This window comes from Sus scrofa, chromosome 2 (genome assembly GCF_000003025.6).
Source record: "Sus scrofa isolate TJ Tabasco breed Duroc chromosome 2, Sscrofa11.1, whole genome shotgun sequence".
NCBI lineage: Eukaryota > Metazoa > Chordata > Mammalia > Artiodactyla > Suidae > Sus > Sus scrofa.
In genome coordinates, this window is record NC_010444.4 from 9,525,337 (window position 1) to 9,537,992 (window position 12,656).

The 12,656-nt window shown below is 50.8% G+C and overlaps 1 protein-coding gene across 2 annotated transcripts; it reads left to right on the top strand.

The window, feature by feature from the left end:
- Positions 9,715-12,643, top strand: FTH1 (ferritin heavy chain 1). Of its 2 annotated transcripts, NM_213975.1 has the most exon segments (5): positions 9,834-9,912; positions 9,980-10,118; positions 11,636-11,782; positions 12,097-12,222; positions 12,321-12,642. In NM_213975.1, coding segments are annotated over 4 exon segments (546 nt in total). In that variant the 5' UTR covers positions 9,834-9,912; positions 9,980-10,004; the 3' UTR covers positions 12,480-12,642.

The window sequence follows — 12,656 nt, forward strand, 5'->3', positions numbered from 1 at the left end:
GGAATTCCCACATACTGCCTGTGTGGCCAAAAAGAAAAAAATACACCAAAAAAAGAGAACATGAAATAGGAGTTCCCATCATGGCTCCGTGGTTAACAAATCCGACTAGGAACCATGAGGTTTCAGGTTCAATCCCTGCCCTTGCTCAGTGGGTTAAGCTGTGGTGTAGGTTGCAAGCGTGGCTCAGATCCCACATTGCTGTGGCTGTGGCGTAGGCTGGCAGCTACAGCTCCGATTGGACCCCTAGCCTGGGAACCTCCATATGGCACGGGAGCGGCCCTAGAAATGGCAAAAAGACAAAAAAAGAGAAAAAAAAAGTCCGTCAGCTGCTCACTGCTGCCCCAGGCTGCCTTTACTCTTCTCTGCCGCAGGCCACAGGCTTCACAGATTCCTCACAAGCTTCTGTGTCCCGTCCCCACCCCCCACCCCCATCCCCAGACACTGTGCTGTCTGAAGCGCAAGCTTCTGCCTCAAACCTCAGCCTCCCCCAGCAGATGCGGGAGTGCACTGGTGCAGCCTCCGGGGGTGGGTGAAGTGAGCATCCACAGGGGGAGAGGTGAGGCAGACACCAGCCTCCACATCACTCCCAGCACCCTGGCTGCCCAGTCTTGCCCAGACAAGCGCACCACCCTTCTCTCTCTTTTCTCTCTCTCTCTTTTTTTTTTTTAAGGGCTAAGCAGTATATGGAAGTTCCCAGGCTAGGGGTCTAATCAGAGCTGCACCTGTCAGCCTACGCCACCAGCGCAGCAACGAGGGATCTGAGCTGAGTTTGTGACCTACACCACAGCTCATGGCAACACCGGATCCCTTAACCCACTTACCGAGGCCAGGGATCAAACCCACATCCTCATGGATACTAGTTGGGTTCGTTACCACTGAGCCACAAGGGGAACTCCCTGTACCTCCCTTCTCTTATCCCTCTCCAGGCTGCCCTTTGCTGAGCCAGGGCTCTCTCGATTTGGCCAGGGTGGGCATGGCTGAGCCTGGACTGGGCGATGTGGGCATGCCATGTGGCTGGGTACCAGCTCATGAGATGCAACATGGATGACGGTGACAAGGGCACCTATTTGGGGTGGGGGGGAGCATGCAGGATAGCATGGGGGAGGGCTGGCTCCAGAAACTATAAATAAATACAAAAATCAAAGGTCAGAAAGGCCAGGTGAGCTCTTCGAAACTTCTAGAACATGGGCATATACCCAGGGTCATTTGCAAGGCCTACAGTCTGAAGGGAGAGATTAGATATTCCACTGGGCATAATGGTTCCAGAGGAGGCTCTAGGGCTGTAAACTGCTAGAGCTGGAAGCGCCCCTGGGCTGTGCTACGGTCTGGAGCACAGGTCAAAACAGAGCTCAAAGTCCAGCGGGAAGGCAGACAAACAACAGGCAGGGCCCAAGGGATAAGGTCTCAGCGGAGGCGGCGCGGTGCCCTGGGCTCTCCCAGAGGGAACGCCCACAGACGTGATTAAGGCCTGAGTTGCCTTAAAAAGTGGGCCTTCGGAGTTCCCTGGTAGCCTCCACATGCTGCGGGAGCGGCCCTAGAAATGGCAAAAAGACAAAAAAAAAAAAAAAAAAAAAAGTGGGCCTTCTAAGAGTTCCCTGGTAGCCCAGTGGTTAAGGAGCCGGCATAGGCCCTACTGTGGTGAGGAGGCTTCTATCCCTGACCCGAGAACTTCCACATGCCGTGGGTACGTGGCATGTAGGCCGACAGTTGCAGCTCCCATTGGACTCCTAGCCTGGGAACTTCCACATGCTGTGGATGCGGCTGTAAACAAACAAAGAAACAAACCAACCCTGAAAATGTAGGACAGGCCACACGAGGGAATTCTGTATGGTCATTAAAATGGATACATTCAGGAGTTCCCTTTGTGGCATAGTTGTTAACGAATCCGACTAGGAATCAAGAGGTTTCAGGTTCGATCCCTGGCCTCACTCGGTGGGTTAAGGATCCGGCATTGCAGGTGAGCTGTGGTGTGGGTCGAAGACACGGCTCAGATCCCATGTTGCTGTGGCTCTGGTGTAGGCCGGTGGCAACAGCTCCGATTCGACCCCTAGCCTGGGAACCTCTATGTGCCACAGGAGCGGCCCTAGAAAAAAGGCAAAAGGACAAAAAAAAAAAAAAAAAAAAAAAAAAAAGGGGGGATAAATTCACGGTTGGAAGGTGTATATGAAATGATATTATGTGAAAAAGCAGAGCCCAAAACAGTTCATGCAAAGCTGATGACGAGGGGGGATCTCTTGCAGCTCAGTGGGTTAAGGATCTGGAGTTGTCACTGCTCTGGCTCAGGTCACTGCTGTGGGGTGGGTTCCATTCCTGGCCTGGGGTGGGGGGGATGCAGATGACAATGCAGGAGAAACACTGGGCTGGAAGCAGAGGGGAGAACTGGGAGAGCATGGGTTAAATGATGTTTTCACTGAAGAGCTGCTGTTTTAAGTATCTGGGATTTTCCCTGAACTTAAGTGAAGTATGCAGGAAATCAGAGTTCAAAAACTGGAAAAACTAATACTAAATCAGTTTGGGTACATTTCTGGGTGATGCAATCATGATTCAGAGGGCTTGTCCTTAAGCTTTTTTTTTTTTTTTTTTTTTTTAAGGGCCAAGCTTGCGGCATATGGAAGTTCCCATAGCCCCCGGCCTACACCACAGCCACGGCAACGCCAGATCTGAGCCGTATCTGCAACCTACATGGCAACGCTGGCTCACAGCAACAAAAGGCCAGGGATCAAACCTGAGGCCTCATGGATACTAGTCGGGTTCTTTACCACTGAGTCTTATTGGGAACTCCTACAGTTACAGTTTGTGTTTCTGTCGGTGATAATGGCCTTGGGCAAGCCCTGGCCTTCTACTGGCCTCTCATCTATTTATCTGTAAAATATGTGACTTGGAGACTCTAAAGTCCTTTCTTATGGCACAGGACACTATACTCAGCATTTTTTTTTTTTTTTTTTTTTTTGTCTTTTTAGGGCCACACCCTTTTCAGGGCATATGGAAGTTCCCAGGCTAGGGGTTGAATCAGAGCTGCAGCTGCTGGCCTACACCCCAGCTAGAGCAACAAGGGATCTGAACCACATCTGCCCCCTACACCACAACTCACGGCAACCCAGTGAGCAAGGCCAGGGATCGAACCCGGATCCTCATGGATACTAGTTGGGTTGGTTACCACTGAGCCACAATGGGAACTTTATACTCAGTATTTTGTGATAACCTATAAGGGAAAAGAAGCTGAAAAAGTGTGTGTGTGTATCTGAATTACAGTGTTGTCCACCTGAAACTAACATAGTGTAAATCAACCATACTCCAATTGGAAAAAAAAAACAAACCTAAAAAAGTATATAAAATCCTTTCTAAGCCTTGACATTCTCAAGTCATTTCCCAGCTGTGGAACCATAACCCCATAGTGACAATCCCCCCAAAGCTCTGTGGGGACTCATGGGGGTGGGGGTGGGGCAGCAAGGCACTGAGTAAAAAATGGGCACGAAGACACCTCCCCTTTCCCTCAAAAACAGGCTGCGGCCTGGCAGGGAGACCTGGACCCCTTTGTTCCAGGTCCAGCCTGGACACCCAGCCACACTAGGAAATGGGGGGGTGCCCTCCCTCCCTCCCCCTACCTTAAACCCCTCCAGCCTTCCCTCCCCTCGATGACAAAGCACTTTTAGCGCCCAAGCCCAACTCCTCCAGCTTAGCAGAATGCTGAGTCATGGTGGGGCAGCAACTCTCCCCGCTACCCGCCACCTCTGCCGCCTCGGGCTTCCACAGGAGCTGGTGTCCTCCAGAAACGACTGGCCTGGCTCCTCTCTAGCCTGAGGCTCCTCCCACGGAGGCAGCCGCCTGCCCGGGAGCCCAGCCAAAGTCTCCACCTCCCTGAGTCACGAGGAGCTGGGGCTGGAGAGGAGAGAGGCGGAGCTGTAGTCAACAAAGGTCCAAAGACCAGGCCAGGGCTTCAGAAGAATCTAGAAGCTTGGGGATGGTGATTCGGATACGTGGAGGCTTGCCAGAAGGTGTGGAACAGGCCCAAGCAGACACGCACGCACACACACACACACACACACACCAGCACAAGACTTTCCTTTCATTCTACACACACACAAACTCCGTACATCCAGTCCAAAACCAAGCTAGCCTTCCTCAGCCGCCTCTCCTCCTCCTGGTTGCCCATCCTCGTGGCCACAGCAACCCAGCTATTGCAGCCCGAACGCTGGGGCCTCTCTTGCCCTCCTCCCACCCCCACCTCACCCGTCAGTCACCTCGTCCTGCCTGTTCTGTCCTCTCCATCACTTTCAAATCTGCTTTCTGTCTCCTTTGCTCACTGAAAACCGGGGCGGTCACCTCCTAACAGGTACCCAGCCCTATTGTCCAACTTAACACCTACTCCACAGTCACTCAGGCATTTATCAGTCCATTCAACAAATACTCAGCACCAAGTTACAAGCTTCTTACAAAATGCTTTAAGTGCATTTTGTGGTTTTCTTTTTCTTTTTCTTAGGGCTGCACCCGAGGCATATGGAAGTTCTCGGGCTAGGGGTCTAATCGGAGCTACAGCTGCCAGCCTACACCACAGCTCATAGCAACGTGGGATCTGAGCCGCGTCTGCGACCCACACCACAGCTCAGGGCAACAACGCCAGATCCTTAACCCACTGAGCGAGGCCAGGGATTGAACCTGTAACCTCATGGTTCCTAGTCGGATTCATTTCCACTGTGTCATGACGGGATCTCCCAATTTGTGTTATCAAGTGTATGAAGACGCTTTTTTGCATTTAAGTGTATGAAGACAGAACCAATGCCTGCCCCTCCAGGATCTTATGGTAGCAGGGAAGACAATCCAAAGGGATCTTTGGAGTTCCCGTCATGGCTCAGTGGTTAATGGATCTGACTAGCACCCACGAGGACACAGCTTCGATCCCTGGCCTCGCTTAGTGGATTAAGGATCCGGCGTTGCCGTAAGCTCTGGTGTAGGTCGCAGATGCGGCTCGGATCCCCCGTTGCTGTGGCTCTGGCATAGGCCGGTGGCTACAGCTCTGATTCCACCCCTAGCCTGGGAACGTCCACATGCCGCGGGATCGGCCCCAGAAAAAGGCAAATAAATAAATAAATAAATAAATAAAAGAAATTCTAGAACACCCAAAGTTAATTAATCAATACTGAAATATATCAGAAGAGTGGCTGTCTTGAAGGGTTCCAGCAAGACTGGAAAGGGATACAAAGAAACTTTCTGGGATAACAGAAAGACTGCATCTTGTTAAAGCTATATGCAAGTTATCAACATACATTTAATGAAACAACTAAGATTCTGCATTGTATTTATGTTAATTTACCCTAATTTTAAAAAGTTAAATCACTCATTTTTTGCAAAGAAAAGATTAATTTTGTTGGCTTTTTACTTGATTCCAGTCAGCTTCACAGCCCAGTAACTATATTAAAATTTTTTTTTTTTTTGCTTTTTTAGGGCTGCACCCACGGTAGATGGAGGTTCCCAGGCTAGGGGTCAAATCGGAGCTATAGGTGCCAGCCTACACCACAGCCACAGCTACAGCCACGTAGGATCCAAGCCGCTTCTGCAATCTACACCACAGCTCACAGCAATGCCAGATCCTTAACCCACTGAGCGAGGCCAAAGATCGAACTCGCAACCTCAGGATTTCTACTCCGATTCATTTCCACTGTGCCACAATGGGAACCCCTCAAAATTCTTTTCTAAGGAGTTTCTGTCCTGGCTCTTGGAAACGAATCTGACCAGCATCCATGAGGACACAGGTTCGATGCCTGGCCTTGCTCAGTGGGTTAAGGATCCAGTGTGGTGGTGAGCTATGGTGTAGGTTGTACAGATGTGGCTAGGATTTGGTGGTGGTGTGGCTGTGGTGTAGGTCAGTGGCTATAGCTCAGAATCAACCCCTAGCCTGGGAACATCTATACGGCCCTAAAAAGACGAAAAAAAAAAATTTTTTTTTCCTAGAATGCCTTTCTCAAAGATGTAACTCTACATATTTTGAATTTATCAAGCTTATGAGGGATCACACCCTTTGTTCTTTTTCCCTGAGTGCTTTGTCCAACTGAAAGAACTTACTAGAGACTGCCTTAATGTATTCATATATTTTAACAGTGTGACAGCCATGCCCTTGATTTGGTCCTTACCCTGAGGCTTCACCTTAATCAGCCTTTGTTACTCAAAAGTATTTCTTGTTTGTTTGTTCGTTTGTTTTTTGGCTGCGCCCACGGTATGCAGAAATTCCCAGGCCAGGAGTCTAAACTTGCACCACAGCAGTGACAACACGGGATCTGTAACAGGCTGAGCCATGAGGGAACTCCCTCAAAATATTTCCGGATTTTATTTTTTACTGGTTGAAAAAGACCAAGTGTTCTAACTTCAATACAAGTCCCAGAAATTTTGGATTCCCTCTTTTCCTCTTCTTTCCACTTGCAAAGAGGCCAGTTCTGTTTTAAATTCATTTCTTTCCTGTAATCAAATGCACCTAATAACCACGGTGCTCTAGTACGTTCCGCTTTGCAATGTGTTACCTTTCGGAGCTCTTTCAGGAATCACAGTGTCATTGATATTCTTTGCTTTGGCAAATGGTTTATATTCTGAAGACTTGGCCTTTTTTCTTCCAGCCAGTTCTATAGTTGGTTCTTTGTGTTTGGGCATCGTCTCCAGGGAGGTGCGTGTGTTGGCGGGGACGGGCTGGGGGGGCGGGTAGGGGTCACTCTGGCTCCCCCGCAGCCCAAAGTCTCCCACCCTCCGTGTTGCCAAACCGATCATTCACCATGATTTTTCATTTTTAAGTAATCACATCCGCCAACTGCCTTCTTTTTATGGCTTTTGACAGCCTCAGAAGAATACTCGTTACCCCACTGTTCTAAAAGGTAATCTTATACATAGCCTTCGAATAACTTTATAGGTTGTTTTTAAGGCTTGGACCTTTAATCCCTCTGAAAGGTATTTTGAAATACAGAGTGAGTCATCTTCCCCCACATGACTCAATTGTTTCAACACCATTTGTTGAATGTTTTTTCTCTCCTAATTTGAAATGCCACTTTAGCAGACCAAGTTCCTGTTCTTATGGGGGTTAGACCATTTAGTTGCATTGATTTACTGAGCTCTTCCTACACCAGTACCAATGAAATATTTTATTTTATTTGGTCTTTTCTAGGATCTCACCCTTGGCATATGGCGGTTCCCAGGCTAGGGGTCGAATCAGAGCTGTAGCCCCCGGCCTACACCAGAGCCACAGCAACATGGGATCCGAGCTGCGTCTGCGATCTACACCACAGCTCACAGCAACGCCGGATCCCTAACCCACTGAGCGAGGCCAGGGATCGAACCTGCAACCTCATGGTTCTTAGTGGGATTCGTTAACCACTGAGCCACGACAGGAACTCCATACCAAGTAAATATTTTATACTACTTTTTTTTTTTTTAGTATCAGGGAGGGCAAATCTACCCTCATAACCCCCCCCCCATGCTTATCAGCTTTTCTACACACTCTTCCAAGTGAACCTCAGAGTCATTTTGTCAAATTGCAGAAAGACCACTGAGTTTTACAGAAACTGCCCTGAATTTACAGGTTGGTGTGGGAAGTCTTTCCCAAACTGAGATTGGCCATCTAGAAACATGGCGTCTCTTCATTTATGCAAGTTATTCTGTCCAGCAATAAACACGGTTTTCTTCACACACTTCTTGTTAACTTGATCCCTGGGTACTTTAAGCTTTTGTTGTCAATGGAAATGAAAGCCATTTTTCTCTTTCACTATGTTTTCTAACTTCTAGTTACTGTTACATAGGAAAACTTTGCATCTGGTGACTCTGTCATAATCTTATCCCAAAAGTTTTTCTGTTGATTCAGTGTAAGGTTTCTAAAAACAAAACATAGTATTTCTCCAGCTAGAAATCCTTTCTTTCCTTGTCTCTTTTTTCCTTTTGGCCATGCCTGTTGCCTGTGGAAGTTCCAGGGCCAGGGATCCAACCCACGCCACAGCAGTGACAACACCAGGTCCTTAACCTGCTGTGCCACAAGAGAACTCCTAGATATTCTTTAGAGCTTCCATGTTCAGGATAAAGTTAAACCCCTTTTTTGGGCCCCCAACCCTTCCTGATCTTGCCGCATGCTACCCTTCCAGACTTCTCCAATAGGGACTGTAGTTTCAGGCCAACACATTTTCTTTCTGTCTGTCTGTCTATCTTTTTAGGGCCACACGTACAGCACGTGGAGGTTCCCGGGCTAGGGGTCCAATCGGAGCTACAGCCGCCAGCCTACACCCCAGCCACAGCAACTTGGGATCTGAGCCGCATTTGCAAACTAGACCATGGCTCATGGCAAAACCAGATCCTTAACCCACTGAGCAAGGCCAAGGATTGAACCCACAACCTCATGGTTCCTAGTCGGATTCGTTAGCCATTGCACCAAAACGGGAACTCCTCAAATGTCACTCTCTTTAGGGCAGCCTTCCTTGAACTCCTATCCCAGACTGGGTAAGGCACCCTTGGTATTCACCCATCATCCTTCTTAATTTCTTGTCTGCAGCCCTAGCCCCATTAAAATTTTTTTTCCTTAAGTAACATATGTACATTTGAAATGAATAAAGACCCAAGAGAAATCGCTGTAATTCCACCAGCAACTTGTTTTCCTATTTTAGTAAAGTTCCTTTAATTTTTTGTTGTAAAGCTTTTAGAAGTACAGCTTACAGTTGGACATTTGTGAATATCCTGAAAAGGGTCTTGGGTAGGTCCCCTACCCACGTGTTGAAGGGCCTGATTAAGAATCGTGGACCCTGGGGGCAGCAGATTGGGTCTGCCTAGCTCCAGTTCTGCCACCCACGAATTCGCACCCACTCAGTGCCAGGGACACTGCTGCAAGCCACACACAGTGCCCCAGCCACTCCACGTTCTCTGGCATCTGTCCTTCATGTTCCGCGCCTTCAGCTTCTCTCCAAGGACAACCCAGGGGGTGGCTCCCTGTAGAACCGCCTGAGCCTGAAGCTCCTGGGGCTTGATCGGCCATTTCAAAATGGCCTCACAGCATCCTTTTCAGATTCAAGCAGCTTCTTTCCTCCTTTTCTAACCCCCTTGGTCTCTGAGTTGTAAGCTACCGGCCGATTTTCTCAGAACCCTGGTGGCTCACGACTCCCTCGGGAAGGCAGTCTTTCGGGGAAACACGACCCGCCCAGCCTTTGTTGTAGCAACTGCACGAGGAGCCACGTACACTTTCGGCCAAAGCCGGACCGGGCCACCAGAGCTGGAGGAGGCCCGACCCCACCTGCTTTGGGCCCCTTCCTAGGTTTTGAGGAATTGAAAGAGGGCCCTTTCCCCGCCCGACCTCTGCCTCACTCCGGGCCCACGTTCACTCTCCGGGTTCCCTATTTGCATTACCAGGCACCTCGGAGTGTGGCAACTGCAGCTCTACCGCTCTGATTTTTAACATGACCTTGGCCATAAGTCTCGGGGTGCCCGCTTGGGCTCTTGCAAGAGCCTCGACGCCCCAGGGAAGGTTTCCCGTCGGTTGCAAAACCCAGGCTGTCAGAGCCCCGAGAGTCATAGAGTCACAGCCCCGAGCTGGACTTCCTGCCCTTGCTCAGGTCGTCTCTCTCATCCCACGAAACGCACCTCAAGGCGTCTGCGCGGGACGGGGTTCCAAGACTCCCAGGCTTCGCCACCCCACCCCTTCCCTCCCCTCCCCCACCATCCCAGTGCGCCTCCCCCCACCCCCGCCCGCACCCACCGGAAGGGGCGGGGCTCCGCGCGGCGGGCAGGCGGCGTGATTGGCCGCGGCGGGGCGGACGGCCGATGCCGATATAAGAGCCGGGCCAGCGCTACCTGCGCCACAGTCTTCGCGGAGAGTCGCTGCGGTTTCCTGCTTCAACAGTGCTTGGACGGAACCCGGCGCTCGTCACCCGCCCCGGCCGGCCGCTCAGAGCCAGCCCTCGCCACCTCTTCACAGCGCCCTCGGACCGCCCCAAGGCCACCGCCACCGCTCCCGCGCCGCTGCCGCCACCACCGCTCCTCAGCCTCCCGCCATGACGACCTCGTGCTCCTCGCAGGTGCGCCAGAACTACCACCAGGACTCGGAGGCGGCCATCAACCGCCAGATCAACCTGGAGCTCTATGCCTCCTACGTCTACCTGTCCATGGTAAGCGCAGGCTTGGCCGGCGGGGGGCGGGCTCGGCCTCGGAGGCGGCGGGGCGGGGTGTGGCTAGCGGGCGGGGCCTCCCGCCTCCCGCCTCTGCGCGGTTCTGGAAAATGGAGGCTGCTCCGGGTCCCCCAGGACTTCGCAGAAATTCCGAGGAGTCGGCCCTTTCCGACTGACCCCTGGGAGTGCCCCTTTGTAGGCCGACTGCCTCTGCCCGCCCACCCCCCTCCCCCCTCCCCCTTTTTTTTCCTTGCCGCGCTTGCTGCCAGTACCATCCTGCAGTTAGGAAGGTGGATTTTCGCATTTCCATTCCGTCCTCTGCATCCGATCACGTGATCCTGGGCGGAGGCGAAGAGGTCCTGCTCCCATCCCCCAGAATACGGCGGAGCCTGCTGGGTAATGGTGTCGAATAGCAGCCCTGGGGGCTGGTGTGAAGTGCTTTATCTCCAGTGGGCTGACCACCCGAACAGCCGTCTCCACCCGTTTGCTCTGCTTATCGCCAAGTCCCACTTGAATTGAAGCACATCTCTAGAAATCTCTCCTTCCGCCACAGTTGTCTTAGTCACCCGTCCTTGCGCCTGACTACCTCCTCCTTTATTCTTTTTGTCTAAAGGTTGGGGCCTAATCGAACCCTTCGTTCTTGGATAAAGTCCATCCACAGTTACAGGGCCGGCATTTTTTCCATAGAGGGGTCAGTTTTCCAAATTCCTGGTTTTAGGCGGTGTGGTAGGAGTTGTAGAATTGTCTGACCATTACGTAAACCATCCAAGAATAGGCAGGTACCAGATGGGTTTGGAACTGGCCTGGATTTCTATGACTGCCCTTCCATTTCAGGAACACCCAGCAAGGGTCTAAAAGAACCCAGTTTTGCTTTCTACTGTTATGCCTTTATATACATTGTTGCCCACAGCCGTCTACTTCCCTAGTGGGGTACTTTTAGAAATGCATCGGTCTGGCTGTAAGCTGGCAAGTTCATGTTTTAACATGGATTAATCAAGGAGGGAGAAGGAGGAAGCACTAATAGTGCGGAGTAAATACTCCACTTTCCTCTCTTCGACCAGATGTGACACTGGCTGTAAGAATTTAACTTTGGAGTTCCTGCTGTGGCGCGATGGGGTTGGCGGTGTGTCTGGAGCGTTGGGACTTAGGTTCCATCCCTGGCCTGGCACAGTGGTTTTAGGGATCCAGCACTGCCACAACTCTCATGAGGGTCACAGCTGTGGCTCCCATCTGATCTCTGGCCCGGGAACTTCCTCAGACCAGAGGCGGCCAAAAAAGAAAAAAGAACTTTGCTCTAACACAGATCCTGAGGATGTTCCATGGTGGTGGCAAGTCCTGTGATATTCTAAATGCTCCTTGTGAACATTTTTCATTTTTGCCCTTAGGAGTGAGAACTAATGACTGTTTAGTTCGATGCAGCAACGCAGCCTGCTCTGATCTCCTTAGACCCAGACCCCTTCTTGCTGGGCTTTGAGAAAGGAAGCCTAGGCTCACAGACTCCTGTTTTCACTTTTCAGTCATACTATTTTGACCGCGATGATGTGGCTTTGAAGAACTTTGCCAAATACTTTCTTCATCAATCTCATGAGGAGAGGGAACATGCTGAGAAACTGATGAAGCTGCAGAACCAACGAGGTGGCCGAATCTTCCTTCAGGATATCAAGGTGAACAAAAGATTCCAGGGTTGTCGTGCCTGATGTGTCTGGCGCTCCTCAGGTGGCAGAAGGCACAGACCTGAGCAGTTGCTCTTATCAAGACGCAGATACGTTGGGCTTGTGGCTTGTGGCTTTTGTGCTGTTGTGGGCCTATCGTCTAAAGTGGGCAGATGGTAACGGGCAAGGATAGTAAAATAGAAACTGTTGTCGGGGAAGCTTGGATATTCCTTTCGCCAAGCACAGTGCTTACACGTTAGGTGCTTGCTGACTTGGGTTTAAAGGTAGAGGCTGCAGGTGCATTGACTTGGCTCCTTCTCGTTCAGAAACCGGAGCGCGATGACTGGGAGAATGGGCTGACTGCCATGGAATGTGCGCTGCACTTGGAAAAAAACGTGAATCAGTCCCTGCTGGAACTGCACAAACTGGCCACTGACAAAAATGACCCCCACGTGAGTATTGAGGCAACCTGGGAGGAGGAGGAGGAAGTCATTTACCTCGGGGCCTGGGAAGGCTCGCCAGTAACTCTCTTCCCCGTTGTCTTTTCCAGTTGTGTGACTTCATTGAGACGCATTACCTGGATGAGCAGGTGAAAGCCATCAAAGAATTGGGTGACCACATTACCAACTTGCACAGGATGGGGGCCCCCGAGTATGGCATGGCCGAGTATCTCTTTGACAAGCACACCCTGGGGAGCAGTGAGAGCTAAGCCCTAAGCTGGCCTCCCGGAGACACGGGGTGACCCCCCTGGTCACCAAAGCAGTGCATGCATGTTTCGGGTTACCGTCACCTTTTCTATAAGTCCTACCAGAACATCTACTTCAGTTCTTTCCTTAGTGTACCATTCCTTCAAATAAAGTAATTTGGTACCCAGCTGTTGTCTGAG